The following is a 19,861-nucleotide window of genomic DNA, read 5'->3' as shown; positions in this document are numbered from 1 at the left end:
CACATGCCCCTTGCAGTGATTGCCCCGTAAACCTCAAGACAGACCAGAGGTAGAATGAGAGAGAAAGAAAATGTTGAATGAGGTGATGCTTTAGTGTGTGGCCTAACGCCCACTCCCCACTCTTCCCTGGGGACTCCTTGCACAAACTGGGCAGTGTGGGCCAGCTACGTGGCGCTGCGTGCATGGCCTGCAAGCTTCCCTGTCATGGTCAGGAAGCCAGATCTGCAGCCAATTCAGTGGGGTGACGTGGTATTATTCATAAGAGGCATGATCATGCTCTGGAGCATCTGATAATAGGTGTCCTATAAACGGGGTGGGGGGGAGAAGATGGCAGCAGGCTGTTCAGATTAGGCCCTTGCAAAAATCTGCTTTCCTGCCAGGAATTTGCAAGATGGTCAGATTTGGTGCCTTTTTATGTTTAGATTGAGTTGAGAATGGACTGTGAGTGGGAAGGCTATAGGTTGTGTTTTCAAGTGTTGAGGGTGGGTGTCAGAAGCAACTGAGCAATGTCAGAGTTAAAACTTTGACCTCACTAGGACTTTTGTTGTTTGGTGGATAAATTCCATTGTAAAGGGGTAGGATCATGTTGGAGTAATGTGTTTGTAATTGTGCCTTTAAGCCTGTCTGTTGTCATTATTCTTGTTATTTTTGTAATGCATGACTTTACTAGAATTATCCCGACACTAAAATTCCCATCTTCTGCCCTGCCTTGTGTGAGACCTTTCATTCCCATATTGTAGTACAGATTGTATAATTTACGGTGTTAGGAGTGTGATCTCCTAGATCATCAGTGGTAATGGGGAAGACCAAGTTCTAGGTAATGGCAGTTAAGAAATTTGCGGGAGATAATGTAGAACAATTGTCAGTGTTTCATTTCTGTAATGCAGCCAATACTTACTATCACGTTACAAAATCTGTTCCTTTCTCTGTGTCTGTTTTGTAGTGACTTATCTATTAATCTTTCATTATTTGTATTTATCATACATAACTTTGGAAGCTGTGCCATTGTGAGATGTTTGGACTGGCTGTAATTTACTGAAGCTATTTTGGCAACACTGAGCTGCTTCTAAGCTCAGTTGAAGTATTCTTAAAACATATAAATACTGTTCAGTTTCTTTTTATAGTCCAGTATTAATTCTAAGTCTGTTTTCTCTTATGAATATTTTCATAATATCATCTACATAAGTAAGCTGTCGATGATATGTTTGGTTTCAACTTATCAAAAAGACCAAGTAATGAAAGTAAGATGTTATATTGGAAAGCTTCATCTTTTTTTAAAATATTTATAAATCTGAAGTTCAGCTCATGCAGTATTTAGATTCATTATGAAAGAAGCACTGTGGAATTTCAGAATAAATATGGAGGGAAAGTCACTTGAAAAATTCAGACTTATTAACATAAAAGAAGTCACTTAAATTGAAATGATGGTGCTATGTTTTATTTGATTTATGGTTAACAAACTGTAATACTTTAAGCTATATAGATAGCAGTTCATGTTTACAAGACTGCAAGTTGGATTGCAGTGTAATCACTTTCTTAGTTTCAGAATTCATGTAATGCCCTTTGAAAGCCAGAATTTCAAGATGAAAGCATTTTATGTTCCCCTTAAACCCATTGGATTCTTCCACATCAGCCACTGTTTTATGATGCAGGACTGCTTTCTGTCACCTGAAGATAAGTGGTGGGTTTCTCTTGTCAAAAGTAGTCTCTTCATGCTGGATTTCTGCTTTTCTAATCCTGTCAATTTAAAGTGGTGGCATCTTGCTTGCAGGGAGATGTATTTTCCAGATGTCCTTCTGAACCTGGTGCTCCCTTTTTTTATAGTGTGGTTTTTTCTATATTTAAGATAAAGATTTGGTGTGCAGTGAATGCTTTTCCAGTCTTTGCTTTGTCTGATGCCTGCAAGGGAGGGAGGAAAAAAAAGAATCTATAAACTTCCTACAAACCCAAGCCTTGTGCCTTAACCTCTTCACCACATCCTTTGACACCTCCACCTGGCAAGAGGCAGCGTAGGCAGTCGCTGGGCTTAGCACTGATGTACCCGCAGTGGCCACCTACCACGCCAATACACAATAGCTGTGCTCTGCTGGCCTTTTCTCATGAGGGTCATTATTTACACCTCTGCTTATTTTCATGAAATACGTAGGAATTTAAAGATCTTTTTAAAATTCTTGGTGCCTCTAAATTTCATTGAAGTTGCTTGGTGTTTCCAAGAGTTGTTGGAAAGGAAATAATTATCAGTAAGTATAGACATGAACATTATAACTGTGTAAACCTAAGTTATTTAGGCTAAAAATCAGAATCCATCTTCTTGAGGAATGGAAAGAATGAATTCTTACCTGCTGTTGCGTAAAATATCTTGAACAGACTGAGCACATCTTATTTTAGCAGCTGGCTTTTCATAAGAAAGTGTAGAAATTGAGCAGTCTTTGGTGCTGTGTTGTGGAGATGGTTTTGTTTCTTTCCTATGAAGACAGTGGTTAATCTAATACTAAATCACGTGAACAAATGTGTTATTTTGTTGAGTTTACACTCATCTGTCTGTCTTTTGCTACAAAGAATGTAGAAGATCAGTTTAGGTGAATTTTTACCTGAGTCCTGAAGAAAATAGTCCTGTTTCTCCTTTGCTAGCACTAAATTCAGCTTTGTTCTTGTGTTATCTTCTGTACAGATTGATCAGAGCTAATGAGATTTTAATTGAGTTATTTATTGGTTCTGCCTCTTACTATAAAAATGTATAATAAACTAAGCACATGAAACTGTTCAACGGTGCTGCTTGTGTTTGTCTCACTGGCTGTTAATTGTACTACCTGCTCTGTGATTCTTTCAGGTCTCGTAAGCTAGGTAGGGTTATGATGAGCTAACCAGCTAATAAAGGCTGGTAAGGGATTTAGTAAGTGTTGCATATTCTTCTGTTTAACTGATACAATAAGGAATTTTGTGGATAGAGGTGCCATTTTTGAAGAGAGATGCAAAATAGGTTTTAGACTTTTCTGTTCATTAGGAACCTATGATGTTTTCTGTGCATGGTGCAAGTGTTCTTCTGAATGAGGGCCTTCTGTTTCCATGAAAGGGTTGCCCTGTGGTTCAGGTGCTGTGTGTATTTTCTTTTCCATTTCGTGCCTTAAACTTCATGGTAGTATTGTTATGCTTTCTTAAGTTTTAGCCATGTTTCACTGTAGAGAATAGTTGTGTTCCCAGAGCTGGATGAAATAAAATCTCTGCATAGTTTGTTTCCCCAAGCTTGTGGGGAACTGCGGTAAAGGTGTGTATAAGGTACTTTGCAATAAAAACAGTGTAAAGTTAGGTTCATTATCATAGTCTGTAATACAACAGTGTGTACAGACAGGCATAGTGGTTGTCACTATCTGCTAACATTTACCAAGACTACAGGCTTTCTGCTGTGACTTTCTTTCAGAACTTAATTTGGAGTATTTTTGTTCACTGATTCTGAGCTTGCTTTTTCAAAACTATTTCACTATGGTTGGAGGTCATTGACTAGTGTATAACTTCAAGCACTCATTAGGAATAACCTTGAAAGTGAATTAAAAATGGTGAAATATGGCATCTCATATAAAACACATGCTAAAAAGGTGTAATTGAGTCTTAGTCTCTTATCTCCAGGCAAATTCTGAGGCTCATGTTCTTTTGTAACCCGTGGCTTTTAAAGAGCAGTTTTGGGACATAGATGGTGTGTTTAGTGTGATGAATTTCTTATTATTGCAGCTAAATGTTCATTTGTGAGGATTCTATTCCTGAACTGGAGGATTTCTTTATTATCTCATTGTTCGACCATTTATGCTTTTTTGTGCATGTTGACTTTAGATGTTTCTGAAGTCTGCTTAACTTGGTCATTAATGAGGTCTGCTTTTACATTCGGTGCCATCTTCATTATTGCTTCTATGTTTTACCCGTCAGGTTTGATCAAGCCTAAATTCTTTCATCTGTTGAGTATTTTAGTAAAATCAAATCATCTTTCAATTCTGTATCATAAGAATTAAATCATTAAATTATTCTTTTCTTTCTATCTGTTTGAAATTGTATGTCAAGTGTGGAGGGATGTTTGACTTTTTTAGTTGCCTTTCTGAAGGAAGCATGTTACTGTTGGTCTAAAGCCCTGAAGTTATGTTATGGTAATTCAAGAGTACGTGTCTCTCCCCCACTTTATCCACCACCCCTGGGTGTCAGAATATGCTGTTCCAGTGACTTACAGTGTTGCCTAACAGGGTGAGCCCAATTATGAGCTTCAAGAGACTTTCCCCAAAGATCATCAGTTTGGTTGCTCAAGCAGCTGTGAAGGACTAGATAGAAGCTGACACCTGAATTTTAGAGTGAAGAACAATTTATTTTCTTCTCAAGTGTGTGTGTATATATATATATATGTATAATAATAGTTGGATGCTTTGTCAGCTGTGTCATTCTTGTATGACCTTACTTATCTTTTGGTGTCATGTTTGGCTGTAACTTGTTGAGCCTTATGCTTTAAGAGAGCTTAAGCAGTGGACTTACTGCCATAGGGATATTAATTTTCATCAAGATCATGACAGAGTTCCTGTGGGAAGTTAATATTGGCATTATCAAGGGACTGAATGTGGAACAATGTCTCTTCGTACCCCTTGTGTCTGGACAGATAAGTCTAGAAGACAGTGATGGATGGAATCCAGCAAGAACCACTCTGGGCAGGGGAAAAATAAGATGATCTGAAGGGTCTGGAGAGTCTGGCCCTTTTGCAGGTGCCCTTTTGTTCACCAGTGACAGTCCATGCAGAAAGTTCTGTCCTATTGCAGCTTGTCCTTAACCAGTCTTGTGGCAAGGCAGAAAACTTCACTATCCCTTATAGTTTAACTGACATTTCAATGTCCTGCAGATACTAAATTTACACATCTTCTGTATCTGAACTGCTGAGGCTCTACTTTGGGATAATATCTGGTGATGTCTGAGATAAGATTAACTCTAGAATTGTCTTAATACTTACAATGCCTCTAGCTAAAAGAATAATTGTGGGAAATAGTAAGCAATGCTGCCAGGTGTGTAATTTGGAACACATTTAAAGTGGTTGCTCTTGGCTGGCTGTATTGCTTGTTACCTTATATGCTTTATCTAAGAAAGAGGGTGTCTATGAAACTTTCTCTCATAAGTCTGAGTTTTGCCAGGCCTTGTTGAGAAAGGTAGTTTAAGTATAGACTGACACTTTCTCCTTAAACTTGATAGCTTCTCATACAGTAAATGTATAAAATTAAGGCAGTTGGGAGTACCTTGTGATCCAGTAGCCTTTTGCTTAATGCAACAGCTTTACTATTAGATGGATCCTATGTGTCCAGAGCTCCTGTTGAGTCAAGTTAAATAACTACCCTTTTTGTATTTGTCAGCCCTGCTGACTGGCACAGCATGCTGCTACTTTGTGTTTGAATGCATCTCAAGGAATTGTACACCTACCAGGGGATGGCTGCTTGGCAAGAGACAGGCCCATTTTCATATTTGGTGGAACCTATGACACTGCAAAGGCATGTCTGCACTTGAAGTATCTGCTGTTTCTCTGAGACCTGTTTATCTTGCCTGTAAGGCTTAAAGATAATTAAAGTGTTTTACATTTAAAATGGGCTTGTCAGCCCTGTGGAGCCAAGTTAGAGCACTACTAGCATGGGGGACTGATTCCCATTGTAACGCAGTGAATAGGCCCTAACCACATTTGACCAACATAATATAACAAGACTTTAGTTGGTTCCAAGACTAGTTAGGTTCCAGCTTGGTTCCAAGACCAGTTAGGTCACATTCAAACACCAGGCCAGTAACCAAAGCTGTTGTCAGTGTTTTTGATGTACAGGTTCCAGTGCTTTGTTGATTTTGTGTTGTGGTTGGGCAAAAGAATAGCTCAATCTGCCATGACAGCACTTGTACACTGTCCAGTGACCTGATTGTGATTGAGCTGGGGTAGATAATAAGAAAATTCTGTTGCATTTTGGTGTGTCTTACACCTAGTTTACCCTGTGTATTTCAGAACAGTGGATGTTTGTATACATCTGTGAAATGCAAAGCCAAACTTCTGAGGCAGTAGAAATAATCCTTCTATTGTTTACAAAAACAAAAGCAAGCTAGAGCTTGTGCCTGTACAAAAAAAGTCACTTTTCATTCCATAGTGAAGTGTTACTGACTCCTGCTTTGAAAGGCTGTGCTGCCAATTTGACTATTTACTCCCATGTTTGCAAATACTTTGCACAGTGTTTTAGATATGTAACTCCCATGCCATGATCGAGCATGCAGTGCCACCCATCATACAGAATGAGGAGCAGAATGCTGATTTTCATATTTTCAAGTTCTCTTTGAGTTCTTTGTTTGGTTTTTTAACATAACTAAACTGCTAAAGCAAGAGAATTGGATGTAAGGCAAGTACCAGGCAGATGGAAAGGCCTGGCCCATCAACACTTTTTGTTTAAACCTTTTCCTTTTGTAGTGCTATTTCTGACTGATGGACATTGTATACAGAAGCATCATTACTTCTTTTTATTTCAACATTTGGGAAGAAGCAGAGGATTTTGTGGCTGGATGTATCCCCCCAGGTCCTTTTTACTTTTTGTGACTAGGTTGACTTTCATCTTTCCTTCCAGCTTATGTTAAATCTTCCTTGGAAACAATCAAATCTCTAATGTATGTCTTCTATGAGACCTTTTTCTCATAGCTCTGTGTTCTGGAGATAACAGCTGTCTTGATTCATCAGATCCTAGTGCTCTCTTTACTCCGTGGAACAGAAGGTAGAACCGGAGCTCGTAGGAGCATTAGTCTTTAACTGGTGAAGTTGTCCCCTGCTCTCCTCCCACCCCAGCTGCTGCTTGTGTCTCAGCACTGCAGCCAGTCCCCATCACCATCATTTCTCTTCATACTGCCACAGGTGGGCTTTGCTGTAAACCTGTAATGATTTCCCTTTCCTGTTGCCATAATCCTCTTTTTTTTTTTTTCTTGTTTTATCCATCTCCCTTTATTTGCTAAATCTCTTTTGATTCTTTGTTCTTTTCACCCCAGTTCTACTCTTCTATAATCTGAGATCTGTGGAACAAGATTTTTTTCTTTTTCTAGCACATGGAGAAACTCTCCTGTGCCTAGGATTACAGTAGTTCTGTCTGGAAATTTTAATTCCACACTACATGGACAAGCCCTGAGATGCCTCTGTTGTTACCTGTTCCTCAAAGCTATACATTAAACAAAACATGCATCTGATCAGTCTAACCTGTAATTAAACATTTTCTTTAAGCAACTGACATCTTGATAACTAATAATTATCATGTGTAGCACCTTTAAAGCCTATTATGCATGTTTATGTAAGAACACTATTACCATAATAATAAGATATCATTACCACAAATATGCATACTGAATGAGTATGTCTTAAAGTAATCATGCAATTCCATTAATCATACTTGAAAAATTAAAGTATTTGCTGTCTGATCTCTAAAACACTACTCAAAAGATTTTGGAAACAGCAGGACCTGTTTACTGCAAGTCTCTTAATACATGATATCTCATTTCTGGTGTCTCATTTTTGTTTCCTGAATTGTTGCTTATCTTTCAGCTAGGAAAATCATTAGCTCAGAGACCCACAGTCTCCCACTGAAAGCGTTTCCTTGCTCTGGTTTTTACGCTGTTTCCTTGTTTTTTGTTCAGGGAGTGCTGTCACCTTTTCTTAAGGCTGATGTGAAATGCACTCCTGAAACTCAGTTCTCCTTGAAATTAGATAATTGCCTTAAACAAGATGGACTGATAACTAATTGTAATTCTGTTAGTCCCTTGCACAGGGGGAGGGAAAAAAAAGAAGAGCTGTTGTTAAAGTGCTCTTTTTTGTTGTTTTAATAGAAGATTGGAAAGTTGGGGAGTGGAGTTTCCCACTTTTATGTGTAAATTTGTTAAGAACGTAACAGTTTTGAGTTTTTCTCATATTGAAATGTCAAGCTCTGTAGACTGTCTGTTTTTTTTCTGGAAGAGACTTGATGACCAGAGTAAAAGTTGGGAAGAAACATTTAGCCTACTAACAAATCTGAGTAACTGAAAAGAGACTTTTTCATGCTGTTTAAATTAAATACCTGATGTGGCTAAGAGCTAAAAAAAACCAGTAAAATAATCTTCTAGGTTTTTAATGATTTATTAGAAGATTCCTATTGTAGTTGGCCTAAAATGATCTTTGGGGCATTGATGGTGCAGTGAGAAAGAAGGTTGTGCAGGTCTGCATGAAGTCTCCGCCCCTTCACCTTTCCCCAAAACGTCCCGGTTGGTAGTTCATTGGCCTGCGTCCTTGTGCATGGTGTTGGCAGTCACACTGCTCCATGGGACCACTACGTGAGAGAGCTGATGTAGGGCAGTTGTAGAGGTTAAGAGGATAGATGGAGTTGTTGGCCTTTTGCAGCCATTTATTCATCCAAGTGGAGTATCCATTTGTGCTGTTTCTGTTAGAAGAGCGGGCTGTTTAATCGATGGCTTTTTTCCTGTAATCCTTTGTAAAGATAAAAAGCATGTCCTCTGTCAAAACTTTTGGGAAAAAGGACTAAATGTGGAACTTGAAACCACAGTTGTTTTATGAAATCAGTTATTGTCATTATTTTGTAGTGTATTTTGATCACTCAAGAGGAATTAACTCAAGGTTTTCAGACTAGAAATGCCTTTTGCAGTTTTACAGTTGTCCACTAGGACGGATGTTTGTAGCTGTCAGGCACCAGCCTTTTCATTCATTCTCTTTGAACTCATTGATAAAAATGCATTTGTGTATAGAGTGACCAAACTTGCTGCTTTAGAGGGGCCATTTTTTTATCTGTCAGTAGTACCACATCTAATTTAGTAACATAATGTGTGTTGAATCAAATGAGTATATCACTGTGTATTTTCTTCCTTAACACTTGGCATTAAGTAATTTGGAGCACAGTGAAGTATTTATTTAATGCCAAAAAGTACATGATGCCATACATCTCCTTAATACTTGATTCAGTTATGTGACATGTTTCTATATCTAATGTGTTAACTGATTTATAAGAGAACAGTAAAAGAGGGGGAGAGGATTTTAAGGGAGTGATTTCAAGGACTGAGAGTATCTAGCAGGAAAAATAAACATGAAAAATTAGAACAGCAGAAATAGGGAAAAGCCAAAAAATACATATAGGATTGGGAAACAGTGTGACAGACATGATAGAAGAGATGTGAGGACAAACTGGACTTTCAAAATGGATTTTCTGTCTATAATGGCAGTAGTAATACAGGTAGATGAGACTGAGAGAGCTGGAGCTGAAAATGTATCACCAGAGCAAATTGTTGTCCCTACAGTTTTTTGCTCATGACTGTCAATGAAATTAAAAGGAACTACATATAAAACAGATACAAAACAGTGTTCTCTGTTGTAAGGCACGTTTAGCTTTTGGAGCTCATTGGATTCTGGCAGACAGGCAATAGGGCAGGAAAAAGGATTGTATCTTCATATTAACAACTTTCACAGGGGAAGGGGGCATGTGCACACACATACAGACGTATAGTTGGAAGGAAGGAAAGAGATGGTTTGAAATGCAAAGCGAAATACTTTCTGAAAGGGATATAGACTCCTGTGACTCAGGATGTAAACCGGCTTCTCACCGGTGTGTTCAGGAATCAGATTTCCCTGCAAGCCAGTTATTCTGTTGCCACCTACCTGCAAGGCTTCCTAAACCTTTCTACGTATCACTTGGCTTCTTTTTCTTTCTTTTTACCTATGGAGCAGGGAGAATGCTTTCTTTGTTCCCAATTAGGTTGGCAATTTTTCAAATCCTCCATGACTTTTCAAGAAAAATTGAAGTTCTTGACAAAAATAAAATGGAAATATATCACCAAAAAGAAAAAATTAGAACAGTGTTAAGTAAGCAGCTTTTTAAAATTTGGTACCTGTGTTTATATTGGAGGCTGCTAGGATAATGTTGTGATTTAATTCTTAGCTTTAGATTTAAAAATCCTAGAAATGTAGATTGTTCTCTGTTGCTTCCGTTACTTCTGGGAAACACTTATTTCTTAGTTTACTAGTGGGTTGAACTAAGGAAGTTTAGTACCTTTTATTCCAAGTTCTGCTTTTAAATGTTGCACTGTGTCTGTAAAATGTGTAAGAAGCTGGATTGAATCTCCCTTCCCCCACTTTTAAATACAATTCCTTTAGGAGAAAAAAAAAATTGAAGCGTCTATGTTATACTGAGTAATTATGCCCCCTGGGAAATAGAATATAAAGATCTTTAAAATCATTCAACTGAGAGAACAAGCACTTTAACTTTTGCCTCGCAGGAGTCATGTATTACATTATCAGCTACTTGCTCCAGTGTCAGTGTGTCATGCCTTGCAGGTTAGCAGGTTTGGCAGAGGAAATGAAACCCAGTCAGTTACTGCAGGATTTATAGTAGACCTGCTGTTGCAGGAAGTGGTGAAAAGTTGATTGATTGTCTGAGGCAAAACTCTACAACAAGAAACAGGATGTATGTTTGTTATTTTATACCAGTTTTCCCCTCTGCCCCCACCTCCATTTCAAGGCACTCTCTTACTTTTTGTTCTCTCTTTTTAGAAATCCATGATGTACTTTTCTGGTAAAGCATGTGCTGCTTCAAAACACTTGAGGAAATGGATAGGGCTGTAACAAAGATTTCAAGCTGACCTAGCATGCCTGCTTTATTAGAGGTGTTTATCTAAATGGTCCTGATATTTCTGTTGAATTATATTTCAGCTGAGTTACAAGTGTTACAAGGTAAAGCACATCTGCAGAGTATTGCACATCTCCTGCTATCATGGGTGCACCAAGCTAGCTGTGAGAGGAGGAGAATATATCACTGAGATGGACCTGATCAGCTGTGTTCTGTCAGTCCATCTGCATTTAGCAGACTTATCTGGAAGGGTAGTAAAACAAAATGATTTTGCTGCATATAAATGTAATCCAGCTAGCCACATACTGCAAAGTTCACTGCTAAAGACAGCAATCCTGAAAAGGTTCGTTCTGAAATCTCTTTTGCCTTACTGTGCACTGCTGAAACATCAAAAAAGCAACATCTTTTCTGAAAGTGTCACCAAAGACTTTCAGTGGGATATTGTCTAGCCTTGTGGGAAAAGTTACCCAAAATAATAGTAATTATGAACGCTTTTGTTGTTTGGATTTTTTTTCTCCTGTAGCATCTACTTTTACAATCACAATTGAAGAATAAAGTTGTTTGCAAACCAGGCAAATAGTAGGAACGTGTTAAGATTTGTGTTCTCGTTATCAAATGGGAAAGTTTTGTTTGTAAAGTTAAATAATATCTCTTGTTCTTTGTTAAAGGTCAAAAAAGTTGGCTGCACTCTCTGAATCCTTGCAGAAAACCACACTCGCCAAGTCCCACATAGGGTTTGAACTAGAAGAGCTGGAAGCAGCAGCAGTGCTGGTACAAGAGGAAGAGAGCGTGTTAAAAGCTGCTGGCACAGTTTCCAAGCAACAGCTGCCTTCCTCTGAGTCGGAGACAAGTGACTCTGAAGAATCAAGCAGTACTTCATCATCTGAGACAGAAGGCTCTGATTCAGATGAGCGAGAGTCCTCAACCAGTGAAGATGGGAAAATAAATTCTGTACAAGGCACACTTCAAGAGGAGAGGACAGCTCCACTTATTGACTGTAATGGATTAAGGCAGGGCACAAACACTTCGACGTTTGAGGTTAGTGATGAAAAATCAAAGGTTTCTTTGCAATCTACATCTGTTCCTGGAAAATTGATAGAAGAATTAGAAAAGCAAATGCACACTGCAATTAGACTTTCAGAACAGCCTGAAGGATTGGCTACTGCAAGCTGCATTTTACAGGAGCAAGAAGAAAACTGTGTATCTGAACCTGACAGACTTTCAAAAGATACTACTGGGAAGGGAAATTTCTTGGAGGCATCTTCAAAGACAAACCCATTGTTTTTTCTCTGCAGCACAAATGATGAAGAAGACTAAAGGACCGTGTTAGAACACGGTGTGACCCAGTAGCAACACTGCTCGTTGCTGTAATGAGAGGTTCCCAAGGCTATCCCGAGCTGCAGGAAGTAGTTGATATTTTTCTTCTTTGTTGTGTTGACAGTTTGGAGGACAAAACTGCTTTGAAAAGAATTGATATGACTGTATGATAGATACCCTCATAGTTAGATTGTTGTTTTTCTTCTCTGATTCAACAGTCTCAGATTCGATCTCTACATGTGGGAATGTGTAATTTCTGTGAACTTCTCAAAACAGTTCTCATTAAGCTTATTCGGTAGTAGAATGATGTCCTAATCAAATACAACTGCAGTGAGTTGTAGGATCATTTTAGTTGTCTTGAGCTGTTGGGATTTACTTTAAAAATATCCTCATTATGTGTGTATAAACTTGTTTATGACATTTTGCTGCATTTTTTAATTTTAAAATGCTTTTATAACTAACCACTTCAAAAATAATGGTTATAACTTTAAAAGTCTAAATAGTGCTGCCAGTTATTCTTGAATATATAAATATATTCTATTTTTTGTACAAAATAAAGGAAATTTCTTTATCATCAGTGCAAGATAGAAGGTTTATAGCTTATATTTCTACAAGATAGAACGGTTATACCTTATATCTCTGCAGTTCTTACATAAGTTATTTCAACAGTTTTGTCATGTATTTATTCTTTTGTGCTGTTTTTGAAATGTTTCCACATGTGAACACTGCTGTTTCTCTTTAAAGAACAGAAATTCTAATTATTTCTTATTTCTTTCTCCATATGCTCTTAGTATCACCACAGTAATGTTAACCAAAATGAAGAAATGACATGGTATAGCAGTCTTGAGTATGGGACTGAAAGCAAACCTATGCTGTCTAGACCTGGCTTTGTTATTAGTCATTACATAGCTTTGGCCAACTCATTTGCTCCTTTTTGTCTTTATAACATTAAAATAATTCAATCAGTCAATATATTTTGTGCTAATTTCTGTTAACTGTAGATGGGTTCTTGAAATCAGGTGGCTCCTGCAAATGATACGCTGCTATTCAGTCTCTATGAAAGGATTTGGGAAGGAGGCAGGATGGGACACAGCCCACCAGGTTTGGTTCAGCAGGCTAACAAAACCAGAGCACCTGATTCATGCCTCTGGAGGAGCAAGCCATGATTACTTTTCAACCTTTTTACTATTGAAGTGTATACTTTAAAGTGTATAAAAATCCTAAGCTTAAAGACTTATTCTTCACCAACGCTACACCCTGCTGGAAATCAGCAGGCTAGCTCTGTTCCTGTGCTGACTCCTGTTCGGTGAGAACTGCAACCCTGATCTGCCCATATTTTTTATGTTCTTAAATACCTACTGGTCGCTTAATCAGCCTCTGTGTTCTGTCCCCCAGGGGAGGAACCTTTCCCATCTTGCGTGTCAGTGAGCACTTACTCTTCTAAATGCTAGCAATAAAATCTACACTGTAGCTGCAATTATACAGCCTATGTCTGAGAGAGGCGAAAAAATGCACTTCAGAAAAAAAAGTTACCCTACTTTCTCTGCATTACAGGTATGAACTCTGAAACTTCCTTCCACTGAACATGGGCTGGAGAGAGCTATATTAGTGTGATTTAGGAAATAAACATTGTGCAAATTGATAGGTATTTGTAATACCCTGTGTCTTCAGCTGTATTTTGGTTTTTTTCTTCTCCATTCTTCCATTTTGTGGCAGACTCTTGAGGAGAACATTCCTCTTTTTCCACCAGACCTGCTTACTTGCAGGGCTTGGCTGCCTCTTCTGGAGTGAGGATGATGCCTTTAGTTAAGCCTTTTTGTTCTTTCCTCTGTGTGCCTAAGAATGTGGTTTCTTTATGCCATTTGAGCCCTTTCCATCTGTCTCCGTGAATCCAGTTTGGGTGTAGTATCTTCAGTGTCCATACACTGTGATGCCACAGTAAATGCTAGATGAGAACATGGCACGCACACAGATGTGAACTCCCGGATAGCTTCGATGTCATTGATGTCCTTGCCTTTAAGACCCTGCATAGTTGAGCTCTGTTTCTGCCTCCAAAAACACTGGTGCCTGCTCTCTTCCCACAGCTCTGCAGTGTGCTGTCTGTCCTGCTTCTGCCCTGCTAGTCCTCTGCACTTGGGGAAATGTGCTGTTGTACCTGGGGCCCCTTCCCATTCCCAGGTTTCTTCCCCATTTGTCTCGTGTTGATGTTCATCATTGCCTTTTTGCAAAACTCTATGTTCACTGGTTGTGGAGCTGATAATGAATGTTGATTCTCATATATTGATCGATAGCAACTTTATGTGACCTTTCTAGTGGTGGGGTGGGAAGTTTTTCCATATTGGGTGATAAGAATTTAATGTGTGGCTGCATTATCCAGCACACCCAGAGTAGTGCTCAGGGTGAGCAATGCCTGGATGAAAGAGAAGCCTTGCTTCTCTAAAAAGAACTGTGGAACTCTGACCTTGTTTAGCCAAAACTGAGGCTTGTCAAATACATGAACCACAAACACTTGGGAAAAACCCCAGCCCCCCTCCCCCTCCATTGAGACCCCTCAATCCTGAAAGCTGCTGTGGGTTCTGAAAGAAATGAGTGAACTCCAATAAGGAGTCAAATTTATGTAGAGGAGCTATTGGGATGGATCCATAGGAATTGTTCTTATGCAGGTTTTCCAGGCTGGAAACGAGTTGATGTAGGAGGAACTCAATACATGTGTAGCCTCTTCTGTTGCTTTTAAATCCTCCTTGTTTCTAGTGCCCCTCCCCATCCTATCCACCCAAGTTTATTTGTAGCACAGCCAATACTTTGTTTTAAGGCATTTGTTGCTCATCATTGTAATCAGTCCGAAGGGAACAGAACTGCAGTGTCTGGACAAAATTCCTACTGAAAGTAAGTTTGGATATGAGCTAAGTCTGAGAAGGGAAGAGCTGTGGCATGTTGCTGGAGGAGGGGAAGACGGGTTATCTGAGGTGTACAGAGTACTCTGGAGGAGGGACTAAACAGAGTTAGAAATACAGTTTGTTTAATGTCTTATTAATCGGTTAACTTTATATTAGAGATTTAGGTTAAATAGAGCATTTTGTCCCCACCTTATGTTGTGGCAGTGGTGCAAAGCTCCCCTGAAGGTGGCCGTGGGAAGATGGCTCCAGTTAACGTCCTGACACTTTGCTGCCGCAGCAGACGGTCACCGGGACAGCACCGACCTCCCTTCTCACCCAGACCCAAGGCAAGGTCTCGTTCCCAGCCCCGCATCTTCACAGAGCTGTCCTTACAGAAAGCTGCTCTCCCCGGGGTAAGTTAATGGCTGCAGCAGCCTGGATCCTTGGCTGAGGCCCAGCGGGAGTCTGTCCTCCGCTCTCGCTGCTGCCTGGAGTGCTGCTCCTTCCAAGGACTGCAGAGAGGGTCTGCAGGCCCTGTTTGTGCTCTCCGTGGCACCCAAGCTGGCCCTGCTGCCCGGAGCTGCTTGGGTATAACAGCCCTGGTAAATGGGAATGAAGGTAACTCCTGTGCTCTCAGGCCTTGGCTTCACTGCTTGGTGGGACCGAGGGGACAACATGATGTCTGTGTGCGGAGGGAGGCAGTCCCTGGCGTCCAGGAGTTGGCTCTGAAAGAGCGGAGATGCACTTCTGTTAGACAGGGAGACCCTTGCTCAGGTAGTGCTTTAAGACTAAGGTGTTAAAAGCAACAAGTAGAATACTGGAAACAGTAGATAAACCTTTCTTTTTTCCCCTCCTCCTTTTTTTCAGTGGGGACTGCCACCCACAGAACATTGCCACCTTTTCATTTCCCCAGAGAAAAAAGTAGTGCTGAATGGATTAAATAATTGATTTCTACTTCTCCCCCCAGCTTTTTAAAATTCCAGCCAGCTTTCTGAAAAGTTTGTAACGGCTTTGCTTTATATCAAGAAGAAAGCATCGTTTAGATTTGATTTACTACAGTAAATGATAAATATGGCAAAGAAATTGATTCACAGCACTGGAGTGAAGGGGCCAGGCAACCCTCCGCCGTTGACACAGCTGAATATTGTCAAAGCCTGCGCCGACTGTCTCAAGGCTGGAGAAAACAAACAGGGAAACACATGTCAAACAGATAAATAGCTCTGCTGTTTAGAGCTTTCCGTGGAGGCCATTTGTCTCCAAGATAAGGAAGAATCCACTCCAGAGCTGTGAGAAGATAAGCTGGGAGAACGAAATACATATGGAATTGCTATGGTCGTACTTGGGTGTTTACACACGGAGCAAATACGGTAGGTACCCCCACCCTGGAGGTCTCTACAGCGAGCAGGGTGCAGCGCCCAGGGGAATGTCTGATGTGAACTTGCAAAGGTATTTTCTTAAATATTTCAGCAGTGGATGATATTTACACCATTACAGCATACAAACAAATGGCATTAGTGTCAGTTGTCTTAGCAAGTCACTAATTCAAAATATTTTCTGAGCCTGTCATGGATCTGCTTTTCTCCTTTTTAGTGGTAAGTGGGCTGCAGCCTGTGGTTATGTGGGTATGTGTGAGGCATGATTTTGCATTGACAATAAATTTGGGTTTATAGTATTGTGGTACCCATAAATCATACTATTTTTATATTTCTTAGGTTTTGGGGAAGTGACAGTACCATTTCCACAAAGGCTGCATTTGGAGACCTGGCTTAGATCATATCTGAAATGTGTTTGGTAATGTTGGTTTGCATTTCATTAGAAATGTTCTCATATTCAAAAGCCACAATACAATTCAGCACAGTTGGTGGCATTTTGGAGGATGCTCGAGGACAAGAACAAAGCTGTCCCTTAGGTGAGGACTAAGATGTTGGCCGAGCTCTATGAAGGAGGACAGCTCTGACTCAGCAGCTGGTCATTTCTGTAGGAGAAGCTTCCTTTAGTCGGGCAGTGCTGGTTAGTGATTAGCGTGGAAAAGAATAGAAAACTTCAGGTTTATAAACTAGCAAGGTCAGTCAGGTGGTGACCTTACTAACCAGTAACCCCAGGAGCTCGGTGGCCAGTCCCTCTCTTTGCTGTTGATGTTCTGAGTGGCTTTGCAAATCATTTTCCCTGGTTTCACAGAGGTGCTGGGCCGAACTCAGGAAGGTCCAGACTTTGGAAAGGGAACACAGAAATACAGTACAAAGGAATAAAGCTCAAATCTGATAGCAGAGACTTCTTTCTCTTCTACTCACTTGTGCTCAGCAAGGGCAAAAGGCTAAAATCTACCATTTCTGATGTATCTTTTAAATACCTTTTTCTGCATCTGTATCCGAGTGTCTGACTCAAGGCTGTTGGTGCCTTGGGAGCTGCGGTTCTCACCCCCAATCAGCTGGAGTCACTGCTCCTCTAAACCCCTGAAAATTAGACAAACTTGTCCAAAATTAGATGCCAGAAAGCTCTTAAAAAAATGTAACAGAAGGATGCATCTGAAGGTGTGGCTCTCTTCCACTGTGGATCGATACCTCTGTAAAATGAATGTCTTAAGCCCTCTGCTCAGGGGGATCTGTGAGGCCTTATCACCACTTGAACAATACTTTGGTGGATGTTTTTTGGAAAGGTCCTGTTCTTGGGCAATCCCCGGGCATAACCTTGCTTCGAGTCAATAAACCAGGATAAAACCCCCTGTGCATGTGCGAGACTGTTTCTAGCACTGGAAACAGATCCCTTCCTCTCCTAGGCTAGCGTGCTTAAGGATCCCAAACAACTAAGAAACTGGCCAGACTGTGTTGTGTGCCATCGTAACAAGTAATGCACAGGGACTGTAATGTCCTGGGAATAATGTACTGGGAAGGGGGAAGATGATCAACATCTCTTGGCAGGCAGATCACCATCTCTGAAGAGCCCAGAAGTTGAACAGCCTCTGTGGTTCTCACCACTGATTTGGCTTGCACCACTCTCCCCCACTTTCCACACAGAACCCCCTTCTCGTGTACTGAGTTGCTCATGGAGGTCCCATCTTTGTATATCACTCCTCTCCTCATCTCTCCTGTTCACAGGGCACTTGCCTGCAACATGACTGCTCTTTACGTTGATTTATTTTCCTTCCCATGCCTCTATTCTGCCACTCGGATATGGTGAGACCACACCATGCTCGTGGCATGAGAGCTGCAGGGGGTGAAGGAGGAGAGGAGAGAAGCTGCTGGGCAGAGAGCATGGAGCCAGTGTTGACCTTAAACAAAGTTGCACCTGGGGAGCAAGGGGAGGAGAAAGTTCAGCAGCCAGTTCTGTCAGGACACAGCAGCTGTGTGTGCTTGGCCTCTGCCATGCAAGCTTTGGCTTTCCGTGAAGGGCAGGGAGGGCTGCTGCTTGCAACAAGGATTTTGCAACCTTTGGTTGTGCTTTTTGGTCTGGAGTCAGCGGTAGGGTGAATGGCAATAAACATTGTTCTCTCTAATTATGGATGTGTGAGAGATTTGGGAGTATAACTCATAAATGGTAATGAGATATTTAAGGCATAAATCAACTGCATATCAAGATGAGATCAAACTCCCCTCAGCTGTACTCCAGGTAGTGACCTGACTGCGGCACCCTACCTGCCAGGGCTGTAATTACTTTTCGTCTCGTGTCCGCAATTTTTGGCAATTATGCAGAAATATCCCATTTCCTGCAGTAAATAAATTGGGATCTGTGTTTTGCCTTGATGTAACTCCTCCTTCTCTAATATACTGCATTGTCCATTGATTTGCCTAATTATGTGTATTACAACTGCATAAGGCGCTGGGTAGCAGCAGGGGTCTGTACTGTGGAGAGGAGGAGGGTGATTGCTCCATCTGTTCCTCTGAGCTGCCGGGAGAAGTGCTGGGGAGTGAAGTGGGAAATGGAGGGAAGGAATTACCATTTAGTGCAGGTGCCTCTGGAAGGGGAATCCCACTGCCAGGTGCTGGCAGGCAGCTCTCCTGAGCAACTCGCATGCTTAATTACCCTATAGTGAGACTTCCCATCTCAAATTAGAGCAGGCAATTGCAACTGAAGTCTTGAAACAAAATGGGGAGTGTAGCAGTGCTTAATCTATTTCACTATTGAGACCTGCATTTCTCATTCAGCAAGATTCATGCCCCATTCGGCTGAATTTAAAAGCAGTTACCTGGAATTAGATGATTAATTTTAAAATCTGAATGTAGAAGTGTAAAAGCAGACAAGGTCAAAGCATCTGAGCCTGCTAATCTCGGCCTCAGTGATGATACTCTAAAAAGCAAGTGCAATGCTTTGTACTGTGGATTTAGGAGGAAGTTTCTCAGGACTATCGGAGCCAGAGTGGGGAGTACCAGGCAGAGCAGGAACTGTCATTGCTTTTCAGTGTTTGCTTCCTGGACAAGTAGCTTGATGCCTTCACAGCTGCTTCTCCCTTTCACACTCTCTGGATCGCTGATGGATCAATAGTGGCAATAGGGTAACGTGTTGCTCACTCGCCTGCTGATTTCTGCTAGGCTGCTAACAACTGGAAGCGGTAACTCATCAGATCAGTTTGTCTGTTAGTCCAGCTGGAAAATATCTGAGAAACAAAAAAATGGCCAGAATGTGTTGTGTGCCCCTTGTAACATGTAATGCACAGGGACTGTAACATCCTGGGAATAATGCACTGGGAAGGGGGAAGATTAGCAACATTAATGTCGTGGTGTGTATCCTTTTGTGTTTTAATTGCCTTAGCACTTTTTTGTGTGCTTCTGCACCTTGGAACAGCGCTGTGAGACATTACACACAGTGTGTGGCTGTGCAGGTTTGATTGTGGTATATCCTAACTGGCAGGTTACTCAGGAGTTGCTAGTCCTGTCATTAATTTAGAAATTAAATTATCTGAAATGATCACATAACCAAGAGTGCAATAGGAAGTTGAGATTTTTGGTCCATCCTTCCAATCACCTTCCCATGCTGCTTTATACCCACCCTGAGCGACCAGTCTGTTTGTGCTGGGGTAAAGGAGTGAGCTGAAATTGCCTCTCCCTG

At 40.8% G+C, this 19,861-nt stretch overlaps 1 protein-coding gene across 1 annotated transcript in view; it reads left to right on the top strand.

The window, feature by feature from the left end:
* Positions 1-12,912, top strand: part of SHQ1 (SHQ1, H/ACA ribonucleoprotein assembly factor) — a 53,356-nt gene extending 40,444 nt beyond the window's left edge. The window contains exon 12 of the mRNA XM_074836245.1: positions 11,294-12,912. Within this exon, the coding sequence (XP_074692346.1) occupies positions 11,294-11,942 (649 nt within the window). The 3' untranslated portion in view covers positions 11,943-12,912. The remainder of the gene's footprint in view (positions 1-11,293) is intronic.
* Positions 12,913-19,861: the final 6,949 nt, after the last annotated feature.

The sequence above is a fragment of the Strix aluco genome, chromosome 11 (genome assembly GCF_031877795.1).
Source record: "Strix aluco isolate bStrAlu1 chromosome 11, bStrAlu1.hap1, whole genome shotgun sequence".
NCBI lineage: Eukaryota > Metazoa > Chordata > Aves > Strigiformes > Strigidae > Strix > Strix aluco.
The sequence above is the reverse complement of the archived record's forward strand: the minus strand, read 5'-3'. Positions and strand labels throughout refer to the sequence as shown.